General features: G+C 40.9%; 1 protein-coding gene across 5 annotated transcripts in view; it reads right to left on the reverse strand.

Moving 5' to 3' along the window:
* The window catches only part of unc5a (unc-5 netrin receptor A), a 209,715-nt gene that overhangs the window by 15,497 nt on the left and 173,395 nt on the right, over positions 1–20,823 (reverse strand). For all 5 annotated transcript variants that reach the window (XM_047354006.1, XM_047354007.1, XM_047354003.1 and 2 more), the window contains 3 exons: positions 13,295–13,382; positions 12,660–12,828; positions 9,879–10,112 (listed from right to left, as the gene is read on the reverse strand). In XM_047354006.1, coding sequence (XP_047209962.1) covers positions 9,879–10,112; positions 12,660–12,828; positions 13,295–13,382 — 491 coding nt within the window. The remainder of the gene's footprint in view (positions 1–9,878; positions 10,113–12,659; positions 12,829–13,294; positions 13,383–20,823) is intronic.

Here is a 20,823-nt window from a genome sequence, read left to right on the forward strand (position 1 = left end):
TATGGACCAGATGACTCTTATCAAATGCGACAGATTGTGACCTCTGATTAAAAAAAAAATTACTGAGTGACTTCCTGCCGATAGGATTTAATGCAATAAAAAAAAAAACAAATTTTCTTGCAGAAGACTATAAGCAGATTATGGAAAATGACTTTAAATTATGAAGCAGGCATGAATTGACACATAGTTGGCACCAAACATCCAGGAGATGATGGCTCCTTTTTGTACGACAAAAAGTTGTAACATTTTGCAAACATGGACAAAATGATCAGCACTCATCTCAGCTGCATTTTGCTTATGAGGGGCCTGTGAGTGTGTGTATCTGTACAGGTTTTCAGCATATGTTCTGGACTGAGAGAGTAATAGCCCTCTTTACGCCCCATTATCCTGATAACAAATGGCAGTGTGAATGGGCTAATAGATGAGAAGCTAAATTTGACCACGCTATTTACTCCTTCTGAGCAAAAACAATGCAAGCTTTCGAATATGCTTATCAAATCACATATTAATCACCTCAGGGCTGAATTTGAGTTCATTCAGATTCTCTTTAACTCTGACCCCTAGTAGCAACAGACGCATTAAGATGCATGAGACGAGTGAGAGTTTCAAGAGAGAAGCTCCCTTTTGTTCTGAGGGAATTCAAAAAAAGCTCCTTGTGTGTGTGAAGACTGTGAATTCAGAGTCCAACAGGGCCAAGACCACCCCAGCATTCAATGAGCCTGGCTAAAGAGAGCAGGATGGAGCGAAGATGAAGTGAAAAGAGCAGGAGAGACAGAGGGAGCTTAACATTTGTGTCTCCAGGTCACTAAAGTGGCCAGCTTTAGCAGGAGAGATAACAGGATTACTGCAATCACGGCCAAAGTTTTCTATGACTTCAACCCCTTTCTTTTCCACGCCTCCACTCCTTGCTCCATTCCCCCGTCCTACTGGCATGGACCGGAGCTGTAATGGACTGGGGCTGGGCTCCACTGGGAGACAAGAGACACTCGTACAGCTAATCTCCTCAGCCTGGTGCTGACAGAAAGAGGTTAGTGACTGCACCAAACTCGCTCATGCAATGAAAAAAACAGCTAGCTGTCAAGGAAAAAAAAATAACTTGAGCTAAACAAATCAAAAGTATTAGCAAAGGCCTATAATTTAGAAGCTGGACTTGCACAAAGCTGCAGATTTTTCTCAAAGCAAGGTCAAGCTCTTGGTTGTGGTCTTCTCTTGTACTGGCTTTGTGTATAATAAACTGATTAACTTAACCAGCTCTGATGGGGATTACGAGCTGCGTTTGATCAGTTAATTAGTCAAGCTACATGCTGTCTGAAACATAGAAGCTGTAATACCCTTATAAACCTACACCCAGCCCCCCACTAATAGCAACACTTTGCCCTTGTGTCTAAAAATGTGCCTTCACAAGCCCGATCCATTTCCAGAGCAGCTCTTTTCAGGCAAATGTATTTGTTTATAAAGGGTAGGCTGGCTATGTGGGCTCCATAAATCTGTGTATTTGTCAGCAGGATGTGACAGGCTTTTCCTCTCTGACTGAGAGTCTATCAGTCTGAGCTCCAGTGGCCGTGCCCGCTACAGTCAACTCTGATTAATAACTACAAATAGAAGGGACTTGTCTGCTCAGAAATAAATGGAGACTGTATTTGCTTGGGAAAAGATGCACATTTCTGCCTGATAAATCACAGAGGAGGATGAGAGAGAACAGCAACACAGGAGCACAGAAATATGATGTAGGAACAATTTCTCAGCTTGATTCGGTGATAAAGCTGACTGTCTTGTTTAACTTAATGCTACCAATTACTCCGTATTTCTATCTATCGATACACACACACACACACACACACACACACACACACACACACACACATATATATATATATATATATAGAGTGAGTTTTCTGATGGAAGGATCAAAAAAACAGTTTGTATTACACTCTACACATGCTTCCTTTCCTGTCTCTGACACATGAAAGCAAAAGGTTTGCGCTTAGATGTAGCTGCCTGCTCTAGAGGTAGCAAAAAATCCACAGTGGGAGCACATAAACAGTTTACAAAGCTGTTAAAATGAAAATTAGAATTATTACCTGAGGTCAAATGGTGCACAGAAGAATCTGTGAATTACTACTTGATGTGCAATTAAACACCCATTTATATACATTTTACAATCATTGCACAGATAGTGATGTCAAACATTTCAGACATCTGGGGTTGATACAGAGTTCAATTTCAATAGATGTTTCTGCAGGTTTACATTGTTATATATTTTTATTGTACATCAAAGCATCAAACAAAAATTATTAAAGAAGTCGAAATTGAAAATTTTCTTTGAAGTCAGGTTGTGTGATGTTCTTATTAGCAGTCAGTGACCTGCAGTAGTAGTCTCGGTTTTGATAAACAGTTGGATGATTGTCAAGCTAACAGTTAATTATTATGGCAGAGAATCAGTAACAAGACATGAAAGGTCAACGTTATTGATATTGAGTATTTAACAGTAACAATCACAAAGACTGAGGTCTGCTCTGCCACAGTCTTTGCAGTCCAGGCTTAAATCGAGAGTAAAAGAGACCAAACAGTTTGTTATCAGACAATTCAGAGACCATAATACGGTACATAGATGCTGCCTGGTCATACGTTTTACTCACAGAATGTACAAAAAAACATCATCAAGCAATTACATCATTTCATGAAAGCATATCCTCTTGATCTAAATTTGTTTAAAAGCCTAGCCAGAGCAGATTCAGTTCCAATGCAGATTTCTGTCATCCTAAAACTACTGAGCCATGCGCGAGCTACTTCACACATTTCTGCAGTGTTGCCACATTTACATAAGACAGTTACTGACAAAAAGTCTGTGGTTATTTAGGTTGAAGATTGTGTGGATCACTAATAATCTTCCATGTGAGACAGATGTTGCATAACAGAACATCTTCAGCCAAAAAAGTGAATCAAGGACATTCACTTGAAATGCTTTGAAGTTCTTTTTTATCGCACTACATTTGTCTTTCTGAACATGCAAAAATAATGTGCTGTCAGGTTAAAAAAGCATTATAGTAAAGTTGGTATAATGTGGCAAGAGTCTGCTACTACTACTTTTATGAAAAGTTTCAGGATTTTTGAAGTGAGCTTCTTTTAAAAAGTCATAAGCAAGTAATATCTCATCTGCTGTAGACAAGACTATGTTGGTCGCTTCATTTAGTAAATCCAGATGAGTTGATTGCAGACAGTAAAATTAAGAGCTAGACTATGGGGGTCAAAGACTGAAGAGGATTTCTTTTGTTATTTAACAAGTCCAATCTCAAAAATATAATAGTGGTTTTTTTAGGAACATTAAAACTGTTTATTTAGAAACCGAAGATTATTTACCGGGAAACTGAGGTTTTTCAGTGTGAAACACATACTCAGAATGGAATATGTAAATGTTTCTGGTCAGAATAAGTACAGGGGTTGGACAATGAAACTGAAACACCTGGTTTTAGACCACAATAATTTATTAGTATGATGTAGGGCCTCCTTTTGCAGCCAATACAGCATCAATTGGTCTTGGGAATGACATATACAAGTCCTGCACAGTGGTCAGAGGGATTTTAAGCCATTCTTCTTGCAGGATAGTGGCCAGGTCACTACGTGATACTGGTGGAGGAAAACGTTTCCTGACTCGATCCTCCAAAACACCCCAAAGTGGCTCAATAATATTTAGATCTGGTGACTGTGCAGGCCATGGGAGATGTTCAACTTCACTTTCATGTTCATCAAACCAATCTTTCACCAGTCTTGCTGTGTGTATTGGTGCATTGTCATCCTGATACACGGCACCACCTTCAGGATACAATGTTTGAACCATTGGATGCACATGGTCCTCAAGAATGGTTCAGTAGACTCAAAATTTCCAAAAAGGTATATCATTTGTAACAAATGAAAATGTTTTGAATGGTCATTATTGTTGAATCACCATTACAAAAGCTCAGGATGTACAGAAAATTATACACTACTCACAAAAAGTTCGACATATTTATCTTTGGGGTGAAGTTACAGGATGAACCTAAAATGCACTATAACCTTTACAGATTAACTTAATGTGACCTTCTCTTAACGTATGAATGCAAATGCTCCACTTAAATGTTTCATTACATTTTGCACAACTTGCTGTTCTCTAACAAGGAACTTAACAGCTGTATTATTAGATCAGCGTGGTCAGCATGCTAGACAACCTGCAAGGGTACCTGACCACACCACCCCTCACAGGCATCATCGTCTTGCATGGACCAGGGAGCTTTTACACTGGATGAGGGACCAGTAGGCCTCAGCACTGTTCTCTGATGTAAGTCAATTCACGGTGAGCAGAAATGGTGGCCGCTAACAATGTTGGAGAGGTCAAGGAGAGCGCTATGCATCAGCCACTGTTACCAAACAAGCCTTTCGTGGTGGAGGTGTTACAGTGTGGACAGGTGTGTCTAGTCAATACAGAACTGCCCTACACTTTGTGAAGGGTACAGTGGCAAGCGCATACTACCTGAATAACATCATTAATCCAGTCATAGTGCCCCTGCATGAACAACACAGCCCTAATTTCATCTTCATAGACAACAATGCTCCAACTCATTGAGGTCGCCTCATTAGGGAAAGCCTGCTGGAGACTGGAGTATCTCGAATGGAGTGGCCTGCACAGTCTTTAGCATAGACTGGAATCCCATAGAGAACCTATGAGATCAGCTGAGTGGCGCCTGGAGGCTCGTAACTCGGTACCCCAGGACCTCAATGACCTGAGGGCCGCCCTTCAAGAAGAGAGGGATGCTGTAGCTCAGCAGACAATAAGTTGACTTTTGAACAGCATGATAAGTTGTTGTCAAGCTGGAACTGATGCTCAGGAACACATGATGCGTTTAGAGACATTGATATGTTTTGAGCGTGCATTTAATAGCTTACACCAGGGATGTTCTTCCTTTTTAACATGACTGTATGACCATGAATCTGTGGATTCAAAGTAGCAAAAAACACATAACCTCAGATTTTAAACATGTATAAAAACCTCAGGACATAGTTTGCATAAATAGGCATTTGATGTGATGATGATTATGTTTATCTTTCACATAAAAATCCAACTAAGTCACTTATTATTGTTTTTAACAACATGTTACAATTTAGTCTTTCTTAAGATAATTTTGAACATAGAGCAGGAAAAAGATTTTTGGAACAAATTGAACATCCAAACTCTAAAATACAAGAAATTCAAATTACAGTTTTCAAAACAATGAAGCAATTAAGCCCTGAAAATTGACAAAAGTATAAAAAGTATCAGCTAGTTTGAAAACGTAGCCAGAACCAGAACCAGCCGGGAATGTGAGGTTAACTGTAAACAACGTTCTGGAAAAATTTAAAGGAGTGAACTAGAGACATTGTCAACGTCATGTAAAGATAAAAAAATATCTCAGCAATTCATCCAATACAACAAAATACAACAACACTCGACTCCCAAAACACAGACATGTAAGTGTTTAACAATAACATGTAGTTATCTAAAAAAACACAAAGATTTTTTGTTTTGTTTCGGTTGTTTAAATGTTGATGTCGTTCTGTGAAAAATATCCAGATTTGTTTTTATCCTTTATACACAACTCTGTGTGTGAAATTCAAAGTATCTCAAGTACATTTTCCCTTCCTGAATAGACACCTTGTTTGCACCTTCCTAGTTAATTAGACATTGCTGATAGCTGTCTATGGGCTGGGTTGAAAGCTCGGTTCACTGCAGGTGGTTTCTGTCAGTTGCAACATGGCAAGACATCAGTGATGCTCTCCCACCGGTCTAGCTGGGAACAACCCGAGAGCACAGTGAGGGCTTAACCAAACGGCGGTCACGTCGCCTCTGCTGCTGTGCCAACCTTGGCTGGGTCCATCAAGTGTGGGACACACATTAAATATTAACTTAATTGGTCCCCGCAGAGCCCTGCTAACATATGGCAAGCATCAGACGGAAATGTCACCATTTCCCCAGAGCTCCCGTACACTTAGGATCAAAGACAATACCATTGGTTCTAATCTGCTGTAATAGCGAGATAAGAGTAAAGCAGGCTTAAGTGAGGCATGTGTGTGTGTGTGTCTGTCATCCTCCCTGATGAAGGCTTGTCAGAGCAGACTGACAGCCAGCGATGGAGGGAACAGCTCAGCCTCCTTTTTAGTCTCTGCAGTTTTCTCGTCTCAGAACAGTTTTTCCCCCCTGAACTCCCTTTAGAAGTACAGCTTGCTTAATTATTGGAAACTTGCCTGAAAAACAAGGTGCAGTAGTGCTGTCAGAATATTCACATGTAGTATAGGTATACTATAGATTAGTACATACACAACTACTCCACTGTGCCACCTACTGTGGCATGCTACACTTAACTCTAATGGCAGCCAGTGTGAGGGACTAATCATAAAAGGTGCATTTTAAAGATAGTGATTAGTGATTAGGCCCGGTCTCTCCAGGGAAGTTTAATCTCCACTCAAAGTAGTGAATGTAGTTGCCAAATGAGCTGCTCCCTTTGTAATAGCACCAAGAGCAGCGTGGAGTCGAGATTACTAAACAGTGAGGGCCGAGTTTTAAATCACCCACTAAAAACTACAAAGCCCCGGAGATGCCGTGGCTTACCACAGAACCAGGTTGTGTGAGAGACGGGGAGCTAATGCACTCAAGGGCGTCGAGGGAGACGCAGAATATGGCAAGTGCGAGTGCTGGAGTCAACAAGCTCAGATGTCCTTTTCCTGGCTGAGAGAGGCAGAATGAGAGCTAACTAGAGGAAAGGGTGGTGTGAAAGAGGGTTTTTTGGACTCTGAAAGCCTTCCTGCATGCAATGCTGAACACACAAGGTCATTTCAGCAGTAATGCTGGATCAAAATGCCACCAGGTTAACTGATGATCTGACTGCTGGTGAGCATATAGCTTGACATCTATCAAAAATTGTCGTTTTTCACCTTGAATGGGCCACATTTTTTATGTATTGCGTTAACAGGACTTTAAATTCATTTGAAAGCTACGTGAAAACAAGTTAAAAAATCATCGCGGTCAGAACTGAGATATGGCACCTTGCTCAAATACGCATTTTCACATGTTGTGACATTACAACCATACTCTTTAATGTATTTTATTTGGATTTTAGGTGGTAGAGCAACAAAAAAGAGTACATAATTGTGAAGTTTAAAGAGTACCTGGTTTTCAAAGGATTTTGCAAATTAGTGAGTAAATAAAACTTTATTTATATAGCACCTTTCAACATGTAAAATCACAAAGTACCAACAATACATCAAAAACAAGAGAAATGAATAAAAACTGAACAGAACAGAACACTGTGTCTCCTTATGTTTCAGCTTACTATAGGGCACCATCAGCAGGTCCTCGTTCCAGGACCTCAGGGACCTGCAAGGGACATGTGGGTGCAGAAGCCCTCTGTTATAACCTGGTGCCTGTCTGTGAAGACCTCTCTGAAATAAAGTGGAAACCAGTGTAGTTGCAACAAGATTGGAGTCACATGTAAAAATTTAATCTGAAAAAGTGTGACGTCCAGTTGTGTTCAGCCCCCTTTACTCTAATACCTTCAAATAAAACGCAGTATAAACATCTGCCTTCTAAGACATCTAAAAATCAATCTGCATATAACTTATTCTGAGTGTAAATCCACCTGTTCTGTCTTTAGAGGTTGTTAGAGAACATTAGTGAACAAACGGCATCATAAAGATCAAGAAACACAGCAGAGATGTCAGGGATAAAATTGAGGAAGTGTTTAAAGCAAGAGGCCATAAAACAAAATGTCAAGCTCTGGCCGTGTCAGAGCTCTGTTCAATCTGTCATCCGACTAAGGAAAGATTACGACACAAGGACACCAGGACAGCAGGACATGGCCATATACCTACAAGGACCAGCTGGGTGGGGAGAGCTCTTTTCAGAAAAGCAGCCAAGTGGTTCATAGTAATTCTGGAAGAGCTGCAGAGATCTACAGCACAGGTGGAATAATCTGTCAACACCACAACTGTTAGCCGTACACTCCATTCCACATTGACCTTAATGAAAAAAAGCCAAAGAGAGAAATCGGTTTGCTACAAGCCATGTAGGGGACACACCAGACATGTGGAAGAAGGTTCTTCTATGAGATGTGACCAAAATTCAACTTTTTGGTCTACATGGGCCACAAAACTAACACTGCACACCACCCTAACCACAACATGCCCTCGGTGCTAGCATCATGCTCTAGGACAGGGAAGCTGGCCAGAGTTGATGGAACATGCATGGAGAAAATCTGACAGAAGCAGCATATTTCACTATATGGCAGGACAATGACCCTAAACATATGGCTTTAGCTACAATGGGATGCTTTAGAACAAAGCATATTCATGTGATAGAATGGCCCAGTCAAAGTCTATACCTATATCCAACTTATATAATAATATAACTTGCATTTTACATGCTGAGCTTCAATGCAGCAGATGCTCACACAGGACACAAATGACATTGCCCAAAATGCTGAATGTCACTATGTGATGGAAGCACAGATGAGAAAGAGAGGCAAAACAAAACACTCATATATTACATCTGAAATCGTCACAGCAATATTTACCAATATTACCACCATCGCAAGATTTTCTAATATCATGCAGCCCTACTGGGCTTCACTGTTTTGCAAAGAATCGGGTAAAAGCTGTAACTGTGGCAAAACGTTGTTCTACGAAGTGTTAGGTCAGAGGGGCTGAATGCAAATGCATACCAAACCATTTTTTATTTGCTAATAATCTTTCTGTCTGCCTCACAAGTATTCATTAGTTTGTGTTGGTTTATCCAGTAAATATTGCACAAAAATCCAATGAAGTAAAGTGAGAAAATGGGTATGAATACCTTTAATGGGCGCTGTACATTGGCATTTGCAGCCTTCAATTTATCATCATCTTCTGGCTTGTGTGTGCTAATTTCAGCATGAACTCTGAGTGACTTCCACTGTTTATGTCCTGCGGCCATGCATAGATCGTGATGGTGCTGCACCTTTGCACGTGCAGGTCAGCCATTACAGCCAGCCGAAGTGGATTCTAGTGGAAGAGCCACTTGTGGTTGTGGGTGGTGAAAGTGGAGGAGAGGAACAGCTTTTGAGCGAGACTGAGAGGTATGGAGAGAGACTAAAGGGAGCACTGGGGGTTGGTGGGAAAAGATTGGGACAGACTCTCCTTTTAATTTACTAATTAACCATGCAAATGAAATCTTAACAGGCTACTCAGAGGCAGTCCTCGAGGGAGGCAGCACGGCATTAGCACTTGATTATACTCTGTCCATGTGGAGAGGGAAAATGTGTAGTAAAATATGTCAGTGCACAAAGTGTTGGGAAACCTATTGGCTTGTAGCAACTGGGCAGAGTTGAGGACATCATCAAAAGAAATGAAAAAACGGAAACATCCAAACAAAAACACAAATTACCTCAGCTAATCACACTACAGGAACAGCATTTCTAATTTAATCACAGATCACAAACATTTGGCAGCATCCCTGGCAAAATGTGTAAAAAGTTTTAAAATAAATTCCTCTTTAATTGCAGTAGTATAATCTCACACTGAAATACTCTGAATACACCAACGTTTAATTTTAGCACATTTATTCAGTAGGGAAAAATAATTGCTTTTTAACTTAATCCCTAGAGGCTCAGTTGTTGGTAGCCCAAACAATTTATTTCAAATAATTCCATTTGAAGCAGTTTTTCTTAAAAATTACACTTTACTTTAAGTTGATCGGGTTGTTCATTAGGTTATTATCAGTGATGTGCTCAAATTAAAGTTTTTCCAAAATGTTTCAGTTTTAGATTTTGCCTTTGCAATTAAAGATGAATTCGTTTAATGGCTTAGTATGAACTTACTGAAAGCAAGTAGCAGCTTACCTTAAAGACGTCCTGCGTGTCATCCATGCAGTATACCCTGATGTTGTACTCCAGCGTGGAGCAGTAGGCATCGGAGAAGAGGACCAGCCGCAGGCGCTTTGCTGCACCCATGTGCAGTGACTCTCCCACCAGGGCAAAGGTGCCCAGCTGCTCCGTGAACAGGCGGCACGTCTCGGCCTCGAGCTGGCAGTAATAAGGCTCCGACACCAGCTCCTCCCCCATCAGCAGGACGTCCTGGAGGACAGAAGAAAAGAACACAAGATGTGGATGGAAGGTCAAGCACCCAATTTATGTAGGAGGGAAGGGTAATGTGTTCGGCTCGTTGCCTGATGTATGTGTAGGAGTGTGTTTGCAAAGGGCTTGTTAGTAAAGTGGCGCAGTAGAAAGGACCTAAACTACATTGTTCCTACGGGGCGACATCTAAGCAGAAGGTCTTATGGGTAATGTTACATAAAGTTCTAGGCAACAGTTCAGATCAGAGGAAAAGCAAAGACTTTGTTCTAGCCCTAGATTTCCTTTTTTACACAGCTGCTGACAAAACGGCAACATAAAGCCACATTCTCCTCACACAAAAGCACACGTCCTATAGAATACCATCAGTTTACTTAATAATGCATGAACGAGGTCCTCCATTGACATGAAGGAAAACTCGGATGGATTACTGGCAAGAACAGATGGTTGTGGAGGAATAAAAGATTATGGAGGTGCAGTGATTATTGGATTCCTAGGATTTTTTTTAAAATTTCTTCTGTGTTTGTTTTGAGAGTCAATGAGAAAGCTAAAAACAACTTGCCAATTTATCCGTAAAACAAACAATACTAATGCCTGATAGGTAAAAGTATCAAGAAAACCTAGCATGTATCATGAGAATTAATTGGTTCTTTAATTTACCACATGGTGAGAAGGCATCATCTTGAATTTCCTGGCTTTGCTATGAAGCTGAAATTTTTGATCCTAATGAGGATGAGAGACTTGTGAAAATTTCCAGTTTCAACCGCAGGACAGAATACCTTTTATGAGATAATTCCAATGCTCTCGCTGCTAATTTGATGAAGACAAACTGGGCCCAAGGAGACCACTGTGCTAAAGAGAGGATCCTGCCTGCCAAATGCGTAGTGAGCCTCTCTAGGATCGATTCACATAGACAGTATTTACATCAATAGAATTAGTATCGACACAATTCATTTTCTATGCAACCACAATGGAGTCTTACTCCATCATCTTAATTTTTCTTCAGTGAAACAGAAGCTCAGTTACGCAGCAGAAAGGTTCATTTCTCCTTCTGTATGCTTTATGTTGTCCACATCTCTCCTTATGCTGTCCATTTTTGTGATTTTTCCAATCGATCTGCATTAGCTGCTCATTTGCATCCATCTGTTTCCTCTATCTCTCTGCTCTCAGTTTCTGTCACACTCTGAGCCTCCTTCCACTCTCATTCTCTCGTCCACCTGGTGCTACTTTACCGTAGTGGCCAAGCAGTCAGGCCGTCGAGCTATATTTGGACCGTCCGATGATTAAAAGTGCTGGTCTAACCTCAGCCTCAGACAGACCAATCCATCCCACAGTCACCCCACCACTGCCCCACAGAGGGTGGGGAGAGGCTGAATAATTTATGCACAATATCGAACATGAAAGAAGACCTAGTAACACTCCAAAGCCCACCAGCACCCTTTCCGATCTCTCTGGATTGTTGAGATGGGTATAGTGCCTTGAACAGCGTTTGTGTGAGGCTGTGTGCACACCAAAGGTTGTTCTCAACTATAGTCAAAAATAGGGAGAAAACTCTGTAAATTGGAAGCAGCAGTCAAAAACGGTCAAGGAGCACTCAGAAGGGCACTTTGAGGATGAGTAATTTGCTTAGAGAATTTCTATTTTGACAAACATGTTGCCAAGCAAACCTTTAGCTGGAGTGAACCAGCTGATGGACAGTACACAGTAACTTACAAAAGTATTTCCGCTCTCTTGACCCTCTTTGCATTTTGTCGCTTTAGAATCACAAACTTGAATGTGTTTTAGTGGGCCTTTACATGGCAGACCGGCACAAAGTGACCACAATTGTGAAAAATCTGCAAGATTATCAAATCTACTGCAAATATAGTATAAAAGATGCATACCTTTGTATGCAGCCCCCTTTACTGAGATGCCCCTAAATAAAATCAAATGCAACCAACTGCCTCCACAAGTCAGTAGTGAACAAATAGTAACATAAAGACAAGGGAACAAAGCAGACAGGTTAGAGAGAAAGTTGTGCGAAGTGTAAAGCAGAGTTAGGTTATAAAAATCTGGAATGGTTTAGATCAAAGCATATTCATGTATCAGAATGGCCAAGTCAAAGTCCAAACCTAAATCCAACTGAAACTCTGTGGCAAGACTTGAAAATGGATGTTCACAGACACACTCCATCCAAACTGCCTGAGCTTAAACTATTTTGCAAAGAATGGGGAAAAATCTCAGTGTAGCTGTCCAGATTAAATAGACATACCCCAAAACAGCTGTAGCTGCAGGAAAAACATGTGAAAAAACATGTGGAAAAACATGTAGGATGTATGTGTACTCTTGCAAGGCCTTTTAATTTAAACCTTGTGGAGGAGTACAGGGGAGGATCTTCTCACAATAGACAGCACAGTGTACAGCAGTGTGTATTTCAAGTCACGAGCAGGAAAAGTTTTCACTTTTCACACAGAAACAATCAATAAGTTCAGTAATACTTTACAGTTGCACTGACTAGCGGCTTTGTTTTCCTACAAAAGGATTTGTGCTGGAGCTGCAGTGGAGTCTCACCTCCCAAGCGCCCTCGTAGTTCTGCTTCTTGAGGCGGACGGCCCAGTTATCGAGGCATGCATCAAAGCAGTGGTCCATGCTGAGGATAACAGGCCGGCTCAGGACCACACCCGGAGGGCCGCAGCTCACAATGGGGCTCAGGAGGGTCTGGCAGCCGGCCAGCGGTAACCTACGGCAGGAGTAGAAAGAGGTGAATGCATTAAGATGAAGTGGGTGCAATTACTTAGATATTAGTGAGAATTTACAGCTCTCTTTGAGGGAGGATATGATACTGTCACCTCTGCAAATTATCCAGCAGCTACAACACAGAATAATTAAAGCCTGCTGGATTCAGCGACGAGCTTGGCCAAGATGTAAAGACTAAGTAACATTATAACACTATCTCAGCAGGCTGCAATAGCTGTGCTTCCAGAGGATAAGTGCATCAAGGCAGATAAATATTGCTTTCCAAACAATTCATTTAACTTAAACAGTGCACATCCTTGTAAAAGGCTATGTTATTTATTTACATCCCTCCTACACAAAACTGGCACGGCCTCTTAAGCTGTTCCTAATGGAACAGTGGAGCATCAAAAACAAACAGCCTAGTGGCATTCAGGGAAGACTGCCAGTTAGACAGTGCTAAAGAGACCCACCTTAAGTCTTCCTTCCGCTGAACAGTGAGATAAATCTCATAGATCTTTCCTCTGGGGATGGCCTCGGGAGGAATGAGCAGGCTGATTCCTAATGCAAATAACAACAAAAGGAAGAGAAGTGGGGGGGCGTGTGAGTGAGTGGGGGACAGGCTCATTTGTTCTAACTGAATAGGGCTTTTGTCATCTCACAAAGGAAGCCAGCCCACTCGACAAACTGTACGCGTGAAAAAAAAACCCAACCAAAAACCAAATCTATTCTGAAGGTCAGAGGCAGCCTCCTTCAGGTGCAGCGGATGCAAATCTGTGCACCGGCAGCCGTGGCAGCACACGTCCCTGATGTCAACAATTAGCTGAGACAAAAGCGCGCGCTGCAGCACAGTTTAAATGTCCTCCGTCTGCCACAAAGTAGATAATTGAAACCATGGAACAGACTACTTCAGGAAAATTGCACTTCCCCCGGAGAGTGTTAGAAATGCACGTCGGAGAATACGGAGAGATATTAAAGCAGTTTGAGTGCTGCAGCATTTATGTTGTGATTCTTCTGCTAAAATTACCCACTCAGAATGCCGTTTAAAATGTGGGCCAAACAGTGAATGTGACACTATTTTAAAAATCTCTCAGTTTTAAACTGGGTCTGTTTGCCCTGAAACAGTATCAGTTTGAATTGGGTGAAGGTGCCTGAATGTTCGCGTCCGCGTCTGAATCTATAAAGCCTTTCCTTGCTCTGAAGCTGTGATGAATGACAGAATAACTCCTTTGAGTGGATGCATGCAGGTGTAAGATTTTACTCCTTCCTGGGTCCCTATGAGAAGATAGCTGCCAATGCGTGGTATAGTCAACATGGCTTTGAGTTAATCCATGCATAAAATATCTGTAAGAGACTGGCAAAGAAAACACACACACACACACACAACTAGAGGGAGAGCAGTGGTGAAGAAAACAGGAAAAAATACCATTTTCTTCCAGAAGATATTGTCGTGCTGGCATCAGCTAATCTGGACAGCCTACAAAGAGCCAAGTGGAAAAACTGTCTTCCAGTATAATTATATAAGCTCTGTACTCTGCTGCTGTAAGAAGAAGCATTACAGTAGAATAATGATGGTGGACGTCTTTGTTATAAATTGTATCTGCATAATCTTCACTTTGACTGTCTTTATTCCTCCATCCAGGCTCTTAGCACACGGATGACATTTGTGGACATGGACTACAATTTCAACCTGCTCTGCCATTAGTCAGAAGCTTAATGGGAATAATTTGTTCAAAGTTTTATTCCAGGGATCTTGCCGAGTACAATGTTTTTGGCACAAATTCACTTAATCTCAAAACATTCATTTTTATCCATTCATGCTGTGCTGTCCAGATGTAGGTTATTCACAAGGCATTTGACAAAATTATTCACCTTAGATGCCAAACCGGCTACGCAAGAATATCAATCAAATCAATCATTTTAGTTTATCAGACCCACAACAGCATTTCACTTTCAGGTTTTCTATCTGTTTTGCTATTTAGTTGTAAATTCTGTATGCATTCTGTACAGCTACAACCAAACATTTGAGCTGTATGTAAAAACATTGCATTCATTTCAGAAAAATTTGGGGACAATAAAATGCATCAAAGCGGTTAATGAACAGGACCAGAACACACCGAACTGGCAAGATTTTATTAGGTTATTTTAAGTCAACTAGCTAAAAAATCCTAGTCCTGGTCGGCTGGAGCTCTGGATAACGTCACTTCCTGTTTTCGTTGTTGCACTCGGTGAATTGTTTGGTGTGTGAAGGCTCTCGTTTGATCTGATTTCTCTCTACTGTGATATCTCTTACTTGTTATAATACATAAGCACGTTAAAACACATACTTTCTGTTGCTGTATTTAACGTTTGGGGACTCTCCGTGTTTTACACGGTTTTTCTAGTAGTGGTAAAGGGTCGCTAGCTTAGCGTTAGCTTTAGCTCCACCATGGCTACCTGTTCTGCTGTTTCTCTCTCTAGTCTCCTCCTCTCTCTGTCAGATGTTCAGTTACTCCTCTGCCTCCTTTAGTGATAATGGTACGTGTAATAAATGTAGCATTTTTGTAGCTTTGGAGGCGAGGGTGTCGGAATTGGAGGCCCGGCTCCGCGCTGTTGAAAAACCATCAGATAGCCGAGGCCCCTTAGCCAGCGCGGAGCCACCGAGGGTAGCTCACCGTAGCAGTCCTCCAGCAGAGCCCGCGCAGCCGGGGCCTCAGGCCGGCAGGGTGACAGTACGTAGAAAGCATAGTCCTAGATCCCAGCCCACAGGTCACCACCAACCCGTCTGCGTTTCTAACAGATTTTCCCCGCTCAGCAACACACCTGCTGAGAAGCCAACTCTGGTAATTGGCAGCTCCATAGTCAGAAACGTGGCACTAGAGACACCAGCGACCATAGTCAAATGTCTGCCAGGGGCCAGAACGGACGACATCAAATCATACATGAAACTGCTGGCTAAGGATAAGCGTAAATACAGTAAGATTGTTATTCACGCTGGCGGTAATGACACCCGGTTACGTCAATCGGAGGTCACCAAAGTTAGTGTTGCTTCGGTGTGTAAGTTTGCCAAAACAATGTCGGACTCTGTAATTTTCTCTGGTCCCCTCCCCAATCTGACCAGTGACGACATGTTTAGCCGCATGCTGTCATTCAACCGCTGGTGGTGTCCAGAAAACAACGTGGGCTACATTGATAACTGGCGAACATTTTGGGGAAAACCTGGTCTGATCCGGAGAGACAGCATCCATCCCACTTTGGATGGAGCTGCTCTTCTATGGGGTAAGAACGCTGTCAAAAACAATGTGTATGTAAAGACGGAAATGTGTGCATATTAGTCAATAGTTGTGCATAAGTAAAATCCTAAAGAGGTATTGTATATTTTCGCAATAAGAATACAAAATAAAATGTTACAGCTTCAAGAAATTACAAACGCAAAGTTCAAGTTTACAGTTGTGGTTTATTCTTTATGAATACAACATGCTATAACAGTTTGTGAATACGATATTTTTTCTATGAGAATACGAATTTACATCAGCGACTTGGCGTCACGTGATCTCAGGTTGGTTAGTGGAGCACAGTTAGTCGATTCGCGTTGCGCATGCGCTGTCACACTCCTTACATTTGTTTTGACAGCGTTTTTACCCCATACTCTTCTTTCTAGGAATCTGGCCGAATTTATTAGTTCTACAAAACTCCGACAACCCAGGGTTCAAACCAGGAAGCAGGGTCGTAGTTTAACACTCCTCTCTGCAGCTTTTGCACTGCTACCCACCCATTACCCTATTAAGACAGTGTCTCGCCCACGGCCAAAATTGAATAGATTAAAAAATAATATAAAAGGAGGAAATCAGGAAAATCTCATAAAAATAAACACAACTCAGACAGAAAAGAAAAGTAAACAATTAAATGTGGCTTACTGAACATAAGAGCTCTCTCTTCAAAGACTTTGCTAGTTAGTGACCTGATTTGTGACAATCAGATTGATTTATTTTGCCTCACAGAAACCTGGCTGAAGTAAGAGGATTATGTTACTATAAATGAGTCAACTCCTACTAATTATTTAAATTTTCACATTTTTCGAAATACTGGGCGAGGAGGAGTAGCAACCATCTTTCAGTCTGATTTATTGATTAGTCCCAGACCAATCAATAGCTACAACTCTTTTGAATATTTAATCCTTAGTTTTCCTCATCCAAATTGCAAAGCACTAAAACCACTTCTGTTTGTTGTTTTGTACCGTCCACCAGGCCCTTACTCTCAATTTTTAGATCAGTTTTCAGACCTTTTGTCTGATTTAGTGTTAAATACAGATAAAGATATTATAGTGGGGGATTTTAACATTCATGTTGACACTGAAAGTGATAGCCTAAATATAGCGTTTAATGCTATCTTAGACTCAACTGGCTTTGCTCAAAACATTAACAAACCTACCCACCTTTGTCTTCATTCTCTGGACCTTGTGCTGACATATGGCATGGAGTGTAAAGACATAACAATATTTTCTCATAACCCTGTCCTGTCTGACCATTTCTTAATAACCTTTGAGTTTAATTTAACCGAGTACTCCACACCTGAAAGAAAATTTTATTAAAATAGATCATTATCAGAAAATGCTGTAACAACCTTTATAGAATCTGTTCCACGTTTAATTTCCTCATTTCCACTGAAAAGCACAGTGGGGGGAAATAATTCTGTTTCTGCCCCTTCACAAATTGATTCTCTTGTTCATAGTGTTACTTCATCATTGCGTGATGCATTAGACAATGCAGCCCCCTTGGAAAAGAAGGTAATCATTCATAGGCTAGCTCCTTGGTTAAATTCAGAGCTGCATACTTTAAAGCACAATGTTAGAAAATTGGAGAGAAAATGGCGCTCTACACACCTAGAGGATTCCTACTTAATCTGGAAAAATAGCCTACTGTTGTATAAAAAGACACTTCGCCAAGCTAGAACAGCTTATTTCTCATCATTAATAGAAGAGAACAAGAATAATCCTAGGTTTCTCTTTAGTACAGTTGCTAAACTTACACAGAGTCATAGCTCTGTTGAGGCATCCATTCCCTTAGCTCTTAACAGTCATGACTTTATGGGATTCTTCTTAAATAAAATTGATTCTATTAAAAAGAAAATCTTTGACATACTCCCGAAGATGATTACTTCATCCTCAGCAAGTGAGACAACATTGGAAGTAACTGCAGAACCTGATTTGTATTTGGACTGTTTTGATCCTGTGGAGCTTCCTGAGTTATCAGAAATATTAGCTTCATCTAAACCTTCAACTTGTATGTTAGACCCAATCCCAACCAAATTATTTAAGGAAGTGTTCCCTCTGATTACCAGCCCCATTTTAGGTATGATTAACCTATCCTTAGTAAATGGATATGTACCACAGGCTTTAAGGTAGCTGTAATTAAACCTTTACTTAAGAAACCTTCTCTTGATCAAGATGACTTGAAAAATTACAGACCTATATCCAATCTTCCATTCTTATCTAAAATTATTGAGAAAATAGTTGCTAATCAAATGTGTGAGCATTTACAAAGCAATGACCTGTTTGAAGAGTTTCAGTCAGGCTTCAGAGCTCATCATAGCACTGAAACAGCTCTGCTGAAAGTCACTAATGATGTTCTTATGGCCTCAGATAATGGACTTGTGTCTGTACTGGTTCTGTTAGATCTCAGTGCTGCATTTGATACAGTCGACCATAATATTCTCTTAAAAAGGCTGGAATATGCTGTAGGGATCAGGGGAATCAGTGCTAGGCTGGTTTAAATCTTATCTGTCTGACAGATTCCAGTTTGTTCATGTAAATGATAAATCATCTTTAAACTCCAGGGTTAATTGTGGAGTACCACAGGGTTCAGTACTTGGGCCAATTCTCTTTACTATATATATGCTTGCAATAGGTGAAATTATCAGGCAGCATAGGATAAATTTTCACTGTTATGCTGATGATACTCAGCTTTACTTATCCATAAATCTTGATGAGCCCAACCAGTTAGATAGACTACAAGCATGTCTTGAAGATATAAAAACTTGGATGACTTAAAATTTCTTTCTTCTAAATTCAGACAAGACAGAAGTTGTCGTCTTTGGACCGGAGTCTTTAAAAAAGAAACTGCTTAGTCAATCACTTAACCTGGATGGCATTAAATTGACCTCCGGTAATAAAGTAAAAAACCTTGGTGTAATTTTTGACCAGGACATGTCATTTAAATCCCATATTAAACAGGTTTCTAGGATTTCCTTCTTTCACCTCCGGAACATTGCCAAACTTAGAAATATCCTATCCAGGAGTGACGCTGAAAAACTAGTCCATGCATTTGTTACTTCAAGGCTGGACTATTGTAATTCTTTACTATCAGGATGTCCACAAAATGCAGTTAAAAGCCTTCCGCTGATTCAAAATGCTGCAGCAAGAGTTCTGATGAAAATTAAAAAGAGAGATCATATTTCTCCTACTTTAGCTTCCCTTCATTGGCTCCCTGTTAAATCTAGAATATAATTTAAAATTCTCCTCCTCACATATAAAGCCCTTAATGATCTAGCTCCATCATACATCAGATATCTGATTGTTCCATATGTTCCTAACAGAGCACTTCGTTCTCAGACTGGTTTACTGGTGGTTCCTAGAGTCTCTAGAAGTAGAATGGGAGGCAGATCTTTAAGTTATCAGGCTCCTCTCCTGTGGAACCAGCTCCCAGTTTTAGTCCGTGAGGCAGACACCCTGTCTACTTTTAAGGCTAGGCTTAAAACTTTCCTTTTTGATAAAGCTTATAGTTAGAGTGGCTTAGGTTATCAGGGAAGGAGCCTTCCTCCCTCCCTGTTGGTTGGAGTAAGGAGGAGTCAGGTTTAGCCTAAACCGGCTCAGTTATGGTTGAGGTGCAAACACACCCTCCATTTCTGCTACCTGTATGACTCCTTCTCTTTTCCAATGGTTATAATCAATCTGACAGAGGGAGGTATCCCAATCGTTGTGGTTTTTAGTATAACAATGACCATCAGTGGGACCCTTTGTGAGGTGCCTTGAGATGACATTGTTGTAAATAAGCGTCGTTTAACTAAATAATCTGAACTGAAACTATCTGTGTAGTTATACTGCTATAGGTTTAGGGTGCTGGAGGACATAATGACCACTTTCACCCTCTTCGCTACATTCCCACACTACTCTCCAATTTTGGATTATTTGCTGTTATTTCAGTTTTTAATCTTGTTCTCTCTTTTCTCTTCCTAGAAGCTACACCTGGCCTGACTCTGTGTCTACCTGTGACACCTTTCTGGAGAGGGGAATCGTCCGAGCTTCTGCTGGCAACAACTTATTGCTCACCCTCTACCGATGATCCACATGGCCCTGTCTTTTAGTGTTTAACCCTTTCTCTCTCCTAGACATGGCGATTGACTGAGCTTTTATTGTGACTAACTCTATGTGCTCTCTTTCAGACTCTAACCTTGAAAACTGGCTCAGAGTTTATCTGTTAATTCTTTCTAGGTGAAACGACTAAAGGAGCTACATCCATTAACATTTACTTTTCCTTCCCATAGAAAGTACTCCTAAATCAGTGCTTCTGTGTTCTTTTTGTGTCTCTGCTCTGTTCTCTCAAACCCCCAGTCGGTCGTGGCAGATGGCCGCTCACACTGAGCCTGGTTCTGCTGGAGGTTTATTCCTGTTAAAAGGGAGTTTTTTCTCTCCACTGTCGCTACATGCATGCTCAGTATGAGGGATTGCTGCAAAGTCAACGCCAGTGACTGTCCACTGTCTCTACGTGCTCATCCGGGAAGAGGGAATACTGCCAGTCACTGACTGGATGCATTCTGCTGGGTTTCCTTAGACAGAAAAACTTTTTATCCAATTTGAATAAATAACTAACTTTGACTGCACTGTTAGGATTAATTGGAATGTATGTACCTGACTTTTGTGAATGCCTTGAGACAACATGTGTTGTGAATTGGCGCTGTATAAATAAAATTGAATTGAATTGGTCAGCACATTTCAAAAGAAATGTTTTTTAAGACCCAAAAATCC

The sequence above is a fragment of the Girardinichthys multiradiatus genome, chromosome 23, assembly GCF_021462225.1.
Source record: "Girardinichthys multiradiatus isolate DD_20200921_A chromosome 23, DD_fGirMul_XY1, whole genome shotgun sequence".
NCBI classification, from domain to species: Eukaryota; Metazoa; Chordata; class Actinopteri; order Cyprinodontiformes; family Goodeidae; genus Girardinichthys; species Girardinichthys multiradiatus.